A 9,863-nucleotide genomic window follows, 5' to 3' on the forward strand; every position below is an offset into this window, starting at 1 on the left:
GAAAACACAACTTAAGCACCATAAAGAAGCTCATTGCTGAGCCCTTGGAGGAGGCACTGGACACCTGCATCCAACTCACGTGAAGGGCACTTGGCAGTGAGAATCTGTCCTAATTCAAGTCCTCATCTTGGGGGTGAAGCAGGTCTTTCCAGGATGTTCTCCCTGACACGCGAAATGCCGGGCCTTGGATTTGCGCAGGAGAGAGCCTGGTCCTGCCCTGCCATCGGCTCCCTTCAGCGGCAGCACGGAGGGGACAGGGAGAGCTGCTGGGAAACTTCCCTGTCTCCTTTGTGCGGGTGCGTTGAGGTCTACACGGTGTCCAGGTGGCAAGCTGGGCACGTTACCACTCGTGTAGGCAGGAGAGCAGTGCAGCAGCATCCGGACCTGAGTGCTCCATTTGAGGCACTTCAGTCCTTTTTTGTGCGGATGCGGAAATGGCCCTGGTTATCCCAGGCAGCGAGCACACACAGACCTAGTTGAAGTATGTGCACACGAGAGAACAAGATGAAAAGGTTCTGGATAGCTCCCATTTGCAAAGCATTTCAAGCTTGATTCAGAGGAAGCTGCCACCATGGCACTGGTTGTGATAGTGCTGTGCTTTAGGGGGTGCTGTCTGGCCAGCACCACATTGCAGCAATTTCCAAGGGAGCTGAGAGGCATCACTGTAAGTGGAAAATGGAGCACAACCAGCAGGCAAACTGCCCCTGTAGGCAGTGCTCTGCCCGTTACCCTCTTCTTACTGACATCGTCACTCTCTGCTGCAGAGGGAAGACTTAGAACTGTGTGTTCCTCCCCTCCTAGGTGCATCCGTGGCTAACCAAGAGTGGGGAGGAGCCCCTGCCGCTGGAAGAAGAGCACTGTACCGTGGTGGAGGTGACGGAGGAGGAGGTGAAAAACTCAGTGAAGACGATCCCGAGTTTGCCAGCTGTGGTATGTATAAACCACAACCGCTTCCTCTGCGTAAGTCTAGAGTATGATGCCTTGCTGAAGCTCTCAGCTGGTGAAGGAGGTTTGGAGGGTGAGCAGCACGTGTGCTACTGGCATGAGAAACTTTGTCTTTCAATTCCCTGTGAGCTTTCTGGGTCTTTGAATACTGCAGGGGCCTGACCATGTGAGCAGTCCTGTTTTCATCCTGCCTGTCTGCTCTCTTAAGAGCTGTAGGGTCACACACCCAACGTGTGTGGCATCAGACATCCCAGAACACCAGAATCATCCAGGTGAGGTTTGTTTCATTACCTAGAGGATCCAAGACAGCTCATTTGGAGCCTCCAAACACAGGCTCCAAACCTGGAGGCAACCAGGCCAGAGAAGCAGGGAGAGGATGTCTACCGACAGAGTATGGAGCTGGCACTTACCTGCCAGCCCTGGGCACCATGGGTGGGTGCTTATGGCTCTTCTGGCAGTTTGTAACCAGCTGGGGGTCTGGTCAGGGGAGCTCCCTGTGGTTAAGGTGCCTTTGTGGGGAGACCTGGAGTTCCTTGTGATAGGCAGAAAGGTGTTGAGCACAATGAGCACCTGTTTTTAGAGCTCTGGTGGCGTGGCATGAAGGTTGTGTTGGGGCAATGAAAACCATCCTTTCCCCCTGACAGCAGACCCTTTGTGTTGGAACACGTGGCAGCTGGCGGGACTCACCCTGCAGTGCAACCCCGGGAAGGCAGCCCAGGAGAGCTCTGGTGCTGCCTCCTTCCAGGCTTGGACTGCCAGGAACGGCAGGCAGCAGCAGCTGCTTTGACTCTCACCAGCAATGGTTCGCGTCCAGGGTTCTGAGCTCACTGCTTAGGAAATGATGTTGACACTGCCTGGAAATAACTGTTCTGTGGGTGTCTCTGGTTCATGCCCTAGCTGTAATGCTGATAAATGTCTGTTGAATTATTAAGGAAGTTGTTGTTAGACTCCTTTGAACTAACTTCAAGGGGGTGATATGTCAGTCCTGCTGCTCTCACTGGTCTTTTCTTCTTCCTCAAAGATCCTAGTGAAGGCCATGCTAAGAAAACGCTCCTTTGGAAACCCATTCGAGGTCCAGACCAGACGGGAGGAGAGGTCCATGTCCGCTCCAGGGAACTTGCTAATGTATGTATGTACACAAAGCCTTGCCTGGCTCTGCCACAAATGCAGGTTAAAGGTGCATGGGGAGGATAAGGGAAGCCATTTAGCAATATTTTCTGTAACATTTAAGGGCAAAACTTACTCCTGAATCAAATACTGATGATAACTTCTGCTTCAAGTCCTCTAGGGTTAAAACACAATGCAGTAAAGCAGGCTAAAGACCCTCTTAAGAGATGCAGTTCTCTCTGTGAGATGTGTTTGGCCTAAACACTGTGATCAAAGATCAGTTAGAGATTGGTGAACTAAGATAAGGTTAGAGTCTAGTCTGGATATGTGCTGGATGGCTTAATTCTTCTCTCCTTTTTACGGATAATGGAAAAGGCACCAGATGAGCTTTGTGTGTTTTATAAACTAGAAATGAGATGATGTGGTGTGTTCAGTCTGGGGCCCGAGTCTGGGTGTCTGGACTGGCAGAGACACCATGGAGACACCTGGGCAGACAGTGGAGAACACTTTCATGTTGCTTCTTTATTTGAGGAAACACGGACAATTTTTTAACACAGCCAGTTATGAAATGGTGGAACACATTGCAACGGGACATTTATTTTTGTGTTCTCATCCTGTAGAATCTGTAAGGCTGCAGTTAACAAGGCTGCGTTGTCCCAGAACAATCTTTTTCCACCCAAAATCCCAGCACCAGAATCCCATGAGGGTGTATTAAGTGCTTCACTGTACCTTAGTCAATGCAGATCTGAGGCTCTCTCCCTGGTGTGTAGGGATTTAAGGGCCCAGGCCAGATCAAGGTGAGGGTTTAAGGCCCAGCTGCGTATTGAAGACTCCAGTAAAGGCTTTGCCCTTTGTCTCCAGGAGCAGTTAATACCCAACACCACCAGTTCAGTAGTTAAAACGCCACCCCATACCTTGCCTGCCGCTGGGGGGCACGTGTGAAAAGCACCACACTCACAGCTCCTTCGCAAGCTTAGCACAAGGGATTTGTCCTCGCTTTGTTTCCCTTGGCTCATTGCCTTCCAGTTATCGCTAATTTGACACCAGTCCCTGACCATATCTCCACTGTCATCCCCGGTCAGTGCACTGCACTGCTCTGAGATGAAGAAACTTTTACTAAGTGCAAAGAAAAACATGTTGTATGCCTCCCCCTATCCACGCCAGCTACTTCAGAACAAGGCAGGATTTCTTCTTTTCAAATTGATGCCTGAACTGATATTTCAAGGCTGTCTGGTCTAGAAACTCGAGCCTCTTTCCAAAAGAGATTTGTTTCCTTCCACCGTCATTTGAGGTGCTTGAAAGCTGTTGGGAAAACTTGACCCTGAGACGCTACAGCTGGTTCCTGCGTGGAGAGAGAAGGGCACTTCACTATCTGCTCGGAACAAGTAAAGTTCATTTGATCAAATGTAGCTGTGAAGATTTTGATTAGCCACGTTATCAAGGTCTAATCACTTTTAAAAATCTTTTTTTGACCTTCAAGACAAGCTGTATGCCTCCATTTTGTCTTTTGTATCCTTTCTAAAGATAACAGTTCAATTCCTTTCAGCTTACACAAAACCAGCGTCTTTCCCTGGCTCTGCTCATTGTTTGGTTTCAGTCTCCTTGTGCAGGACTGCTCCAAAAGGCTTTTGAAAACCATATCTAATTTCCCCTGTTGTGCTGCTGTGTCAGGTGCCCTTGGTTTACCAGAACGTGTCAGGTCAGGCACTGGTCTGCGGCCGTGCCGGGCTGGCCCCTGCCCAGCAGGACAGGTGCTTAGGGCTGCTCTGAAAAAAGCCTAATGTTCTTTGAATGTTCCAGTTCTCCGCTGCGCTAACCCCTGCCCTTAATTCTCAGTCTCATGCAATCAGTGCCAGTTTTTGCCAGTAACAATTCACTTTATCCTAAATGAATTCACGCACGACTGGAGCTTTGAGAACCCATCTCCAAACCCTCCGTTTAAAAGCAAGGCCTGGGCTGGGTCTCGTCACCAGATAGTGTCAGTTTTTAAATGCTACAGCAGGGATGGGTTTTTAAGGAATGTGGATTATTATTTCAAACCTTGAAAAATCCTAGACTGGCTCAATCTAATTAAGGCGAATTAGATACAAATAGGTTTGTTGAATCTAGTGAAACTGATTTAAAGTGAATTGGGTCTAAATGGGAACGTTCATTGTTCGGTGATTTCTCTTGATTAGTGTTCCTTCCGCAGGGGCATAACCGAGCTAGACACTAAGGTCGTTCCCCATGCCATCGAGTTCTTAATTCACAGCGGCTTGTTCTGTACTTAAATCACCCCTATAAAATCTAACATCAGTGCAAATGGTGCAAATAACTTATTTTAACAAACACAGCACTGTCAGTCTGGATGGCCGTACATTTCTAGGACCTAGCAGGAACTGATAACGTTGTTGTAGCATGTAGGATCTGCACGTTAGGCACTGTTTCCACGCAGGTAGCAGGACAGGTGCTGAACCCTCTCTGGAGCCCTGCTGTTTCTGACTGGGACCTGTACGTTTAGCAGAAACTGCACTCAGCTGGATGGCCGCAGCGTGCCAAAGCCGTGCTGGTGTTGCCTGGTCCTTGCTATCCATCACCATTTCAGCACTGCTGATAAGGGCAGGGAAAGCCACGGAGAGGCTGCAGATTCTCCTGGCTGCTTTGATACCACCACATTTGGCATCCTACTTTTTGTTGAACCCCCCCAAGAAGTGGGGCTCGGAAGAATGGCAGCGTCACGGCCATGCTGCTCTCCGGCCATACTGCTGGCTGCTTGTCCACGAGGAGTTGGAACCTGCTGCTTTCCGAGCTCCCAGTATCTGCACCACGGAGCTTCTCCTCCCCAGTGACAGTCTCTAGAGAGGTAAATCAGCTCTTGTAATGTTGCACCTCCTTCCAGTTACAGGTAGAAAATGACTTTTTGTATTTCTATGTAAGAAAAATCCAAAGTAATTAGAAAATCTCTCCAATTTCATGTTCGATTTATTGAATTAGGCTACATGGGAAATTGTCTGAGCCCCGCTCACTGGCACAGCAAGTGTCTTGTATCTGTGCCCACACTGAGAATGTATTTTGCAGGAAATCCTTTGACAGCTGAGTCTGCTTTCTGGTGCTTGATGCCTAATACGTGTGTTCCTTAAGACGGATCCAACTTTTAAGAAGATAGGAAGCAAAAGGAGCCAGCTGAACACCTTGCTCTAGGATTCAGACAGGAGGAAACAAACAACAGATCTCTTGGTTGAATTTTCCTTAGTTTCTGCCTGATCTCCACACTACCTGTGAAGCGTGGGCCAGGCTCTGTTCTTGGAAATGCTTCACGCAGAAGTCTTGGCGATGAAGGAGGTCACAGCTTTTGTTTCCTTAGAGGACACCATTAAGGCATCAGAGATTTGAAATAGTTTTTGAATTATTACTGTCAGGAGAGGAAGCTTTTGTAGCTCTTCTCAGACCTGGAGGACGCAGGCCTCTGCTGGGTGTTGTTCACAGCTGTTTTTAGTAGCACCGAGAAGCTAACAGGGCAGCAGTTGGAATGGCAGTGAAAAGCTCTCACTTCACGGGTGGCTGGGGCTGGGTGTCCGGGCAGCACCGGGATGGGGCAGAGTCACCCCCAGCTCTGCCTGTCGTGCAGGGCCTCCCAGAAGTCGCGGTGGTTCATCGAGCCTCACAGACCTGCAGACCAGGGCCAGGTTCCACCCAGTGTCTGTGGAAGATACCTGTCATTTATTCATTTCTCCAGTTGCAGAATACGGAGATCTTTCTAAGGCAGCTGTTCGGTGTCCAAAGCTGAGTTCTGGGTTTCTGTTAGTGTTTGCCATATTTCTTCTGCCTGCTCCAGATTTCTCCTAATTGAGTCAGCGCTGGCTTCGCTACATTTTATTATGCTCATTTATTGCAACTACTACCTATCAAATTAATTGCGGTGTTTTGACAGGCCCAATTTACCTTCCCGTTACAGCCGCTACTGCTGTCGATGAAGCGCGGCTGCATGGGTGAGCAGGCTCTATTTAAAAGCCTGTCCTGCTTCCAGCCTTCCCCAGAGTGAGTTGTCACCACCCGTAGGGCCTTGGTGACCACGTAGGGCAGGAACAAGACAGGAGGGAGGAGTGGTTAAAATGTGGCTGATGGGTCTCAGGCCAGGAGTAGCTTCTCCTGAAGCAGTACAGAGGTACCTGCCTCACGGGGGCTTTGTGCTGAGAAGGTCCTGGGGCTTGCTGACACAGGGCAGGTCAAAAATACACTGCAAGGATCCCACTAGGCCAGCCAGGGTTTCAGCATCGTCTTTAACAAGGAAATGGCCACAGGCTGTTTTTAAATTTGTCAGGCGTCTCCACTTAAGACAGCGGCTGGTGCTCAGTGTCAGGCTCTCCTGTCCCCAGATTTCAGGCAGGTAACACGTCGGTTCTGTCGGAACAGTCAAACCCAACCAAAAGCCACATCAGCTTTCACTCTAAAGAGACAACTGTGCGTTGTGGAAGAGCTGTGCCCCGCGGAGCAGGTCGGGATTGCCGGGGTCTGGCTGAGGACTGAGGCACGGGGTTTTCCTCTGGTCCGCCAGGAGAACCAGCCAGTGGCTGACCCTGTGCTTGTGAGGCTCTGCCTGCGCTGAGCTCTCAGCCACTGCACTCCCATGGCACGTGTTGGTAACGCACACCCCCCCACACACACACCAAGTGCCACGTAACGTGGCCCAGGTAAGCGCTGATGGCTGTCAGCAGAGTGCTAGCAGCAGCCTGGAGCGTTCAGCAGTGGTGGGAGCTGGAGCGGATTTGTTCCAGTGCTGCCAGTGCCCATCCTCGTCTCTCCTTCGGGCTGCAAGTGAACTTGAGTGCTGCTCCATCCTCTGTTTCACTCTGCTTCCTCAGCTCGTTAGGTGCAGAAATACAAGCTCGTTTGCCTGCTGCCATCATCTCCGTGATCACTTTCTTCCTTTGTCTCATTGTTTTGCTCTCAGGGACAGATTCCTCTTAAACACATCTATATATTTGCATCCGTCTTTAAGGTAACTCAGTGTTTGTGTTTCCCCTAGGTGCTGTAGAAATACGTGTCCTCCCCTCAGCCTGTGTGGTTTGTGCAGTAGTGAGAGCGTTTGGCTCCATCCTTCCTTCCTGTAGGAGCAATTTGACTGCGGTCGTTGTGTGTGTGTGACACTAATGCTTGTGTGTACTTTTTCTTAGCGCTATCTGTCGTTCTTTGGTGTCTCCTCCTCCTTTCGGGAGGGAGGGGTGAAAGAAGCAGGAATCGGTTGGGTCTGAGCAGTCCTGCTCAAACCATACCAGGAAGGATTTGGGAAAGGCTGAGACTGAACCGTGGAGTTCGGGCTCAGGCTGAATAGCTGGTGGTTTAGTGGAGGTGCTCTGCAGCTCCCCTGCGCTTCTCCCTGTGACAGCTCTGGGCCGACCAAAACCACTCGTTCTGTGACCAGCCGCCCAGCCTCAGCCAGGGCTTCTTACAAGATCACTTTTCAGACCAGTGACAGAGACCTTTCTATTAGCAGCCCATCCAATTAACTCTGTTAAATAGCAAAGTGCCCTTCAACGTGAACTACAACAAACCATTCGAGAACATCGCGGTGTGAAGTCTCAGCCACGTTCAGCCTCACAGCATGAGCCCCAGCTCCATCGGGGAGCGTCAGCACCTTGACCTTTGCTGCCACGCGTGTCCACAGCCGCGTGGACGTGGTGTCGGCTTGCTTTGTGCCGCATCCCTCCCCCCTCTGACAGCACAGGCTGCTCGCAGAGCCTGGGTGCAGGCCCAGCACCGCGCTGTGCCTCGGGAAGGGATGGCTCCTGCCCAGGGCGCTGTGTTGTTTGAAAGGGGGGTGATGGGCCCTGAAGATGGGGCTGTCACTCGGCCTCCCGGCAGGGAAACTCCGTGCTCCGAGTTCGAGGACAGCTTTGTCACAGGGCTGTCAGAGTTTGTCACAGGGCTGTCAGAGGCAGAAGGGTTTTGTTGGTTTCTTTCTTTTAGAAAACGGGCACGGGCCTGTCCAGAGAAGTGCAAAGCTCTGTCCCCAGGGCATGGAGACCAAGCAAGTGAAATGCAAAGCCCTGTAGCACCGCAGTGCATCAAGCTGGAGTGTTGCTCAGCTGGTTACACGGTACCAGCACACCAGGCTGCTTCCTCGCTATTCCCTCCTAGTGTTAGTGCTGACCCGGGGCTGCCTGCTGGAAAAAATTCAGCCAGCTTGATTTTTTCTTTTCAGTGATACACGTCTCTAACCTCTCTGTTTCTGTGCTGTTCGTGTAGAAAACAAGGGAGCAGAGAAGGAGGCAGGGACCCGGAGCTGCCTGACGTGTGTGAAGATGAAGCTACGTCCTGAAGCCACGTGGTGCCGCAGGCTGCTCGCTCCCGTGCTGCTGTTGTGCCCATCACGGTGTTGTCTAGCACACATCCGCCCTCATCGCCAAGTCTGGGGCCTGCAAAGCAAAAAACAAAACCGACCAACCGACCTAGCGAACCGACCAGGAGGAAAAGAGCAGCAATAAAGCAAAGAGCGGATCCTGGGGTAGCTCAGCTGGCAGAGGGCTGGCTCGGCCTCATGGGCAGCTGCGTTCCTCACGCGAGGTGTCCGTGCGCTCCTCCATGTGTGCCTTGCTCTCCACTTGTGCTTCACGTGTCAGCTTTGTAGATGGGTGTCTTGACGAACGAATGTGGTTTTATTTGTAATGCAACAAACCAAACGTTGTCTCTTGGGTTGTTCGCCCTGGAGACCTTTTTCTTGCTTTTTGCATTCTCTGTTTCAAAGATCAGGAAAAAAAAATGACATCGCAGTCAGGTCTTATACCAGAGGGCGACTGTTCCAATGAATGCACAGGTAAAGCACTTGTGTACCAGGACACAGGCCTGCTCCTGTTGGAGTTGGTGGCAAAATATCTGTTGACAGCAGTTGAACGAAGACGAGATCTTCCTTTTGGAGCTTACACTGTCGATCTCTCTGCCTTTTCTTTTCCTTTCATCCTTTCTTTTTTCCTTCTCCTTTCATCCCTTAACTTCTGCGCGGTGTAAATCCCGACAACACCGATAGCTTCATTCAGTGGCGTCAGGGACAAGAACTACGCGATACTCCCTGGAACATGCAGGGAGCCTTTGGATGCTGCAGAGCTCTGGACCATCGGGATGCGCTTTTACACAGAAAGGCTTCGTGCACTGGGGACATCTGCTGATGAAATTGCTCTTCCCAGAAAGACGCGATTTCACTCCATCAGCTGCACCCAGGCCTGTGCACGTGCGTGTTGTACTGAATGCAGAGAGGTGGCAGGTTCGGCGTCCGTGTCATTTAAGGGTGAATTCCTTTCTCACTCATCTCTTAGCTCCTTTAAAATTGCGTACCTGATGCTTTTAAACTGATTTCCTGATAAATGGCCCAAACTGGGAGAGCTCTCTAGGATGGAAAACGGTGGCGGAGGGCTTTTAGGCTAAGGGAAACTGCAGAACACAAATGAGATCAAATCAAAACTCGATCTTTTGTTTCTTAAGGCTTTAGTTTTTAATTTCATTTTACGACTGATTCTTATGCACGTGCTGATGCTGCTGTTTTATCCGTAGTTTGCTTCTAGCCTTGGCATCAGAAGCCTCATCTCTACGTTTTGACAACAGGTGAGAGATTGCACTCAAAGGGCAATGCGGTCACTTCAGCGGCTGCTGACTGTACAGACTGCGTATAATCAGGAATTTCACTCTTGCACTCCAAGAGTAAAAGCCAGTGACATCCATCCACCAAAAGACATGTCAGCATTTTTCCTGGAGCTTTAGAGGGTCTGAACGTGCCCCGGAAAGCCAACGGGACTGAATTTGTATCGTACTTAAAGGACACAAATTTGGTTCCTGCATAA

General features: G+C 50.4%; 1 protein-coding gene and 1 long non-coding RNA gene across 3 annotated transcripts in view; both read left to right on the forward strand.

Annotated features, from left to right (window-relative positions):
* CAMKK1 (calcium/calmodulin dependent protein kinase kinase 1) overlaps window positions 1-9,863 on the forward strand; it is a 93,504-nt gene extending 83,641 nt beyond the window's left edge. For both annotated transcript variants that reach the window (XM_035343050.1, XM_035343051.1), the window contains 3 exons: window positions 802-930; window positions 1,967-2,070; window positions 8,278-9,863. In XM_035343050.1, the coding sequence (XP_035198941.1) occupies window positions 802-930; window positions 1,967-2,070; window positions 8,278-8,350 (306 nt within the window). In that variant the 3' untranslated portion in view covers window positions 8,351-9,863. The remainder of the gene's footprint in view (window positions 1-801; window positions 931-1,966; window positions 2,071-8,277) is intronic.
* LOC118176215 lies at window positions 4,812-7,587 on the forward strand. Its single transcript, XR_004755298.1, has 2 exons — window positions 4,812-6,598; window positions 6,761-7,587. It is a non-coding gene; the product is annotated as an uncharacterized LOC118176215 (long non-coding RNA).

Source organism: Oxyura jamaicensis, chromosome 19, assembly GCF_011077185.1.
Source record: "Oxyura jamaicensis isolate SHBP4307 breed ruddy duck chromosome 19, BPBGC_Ojam_1.0, whole genome shotgun sequence".
In the NCBI taxonomy this organism is placed as follows: Eukaryota; Metazoa; Chordata; class Aves; order Anseriformes; family Anatidae; genus Oxyura; species Oxyura jamaicensis.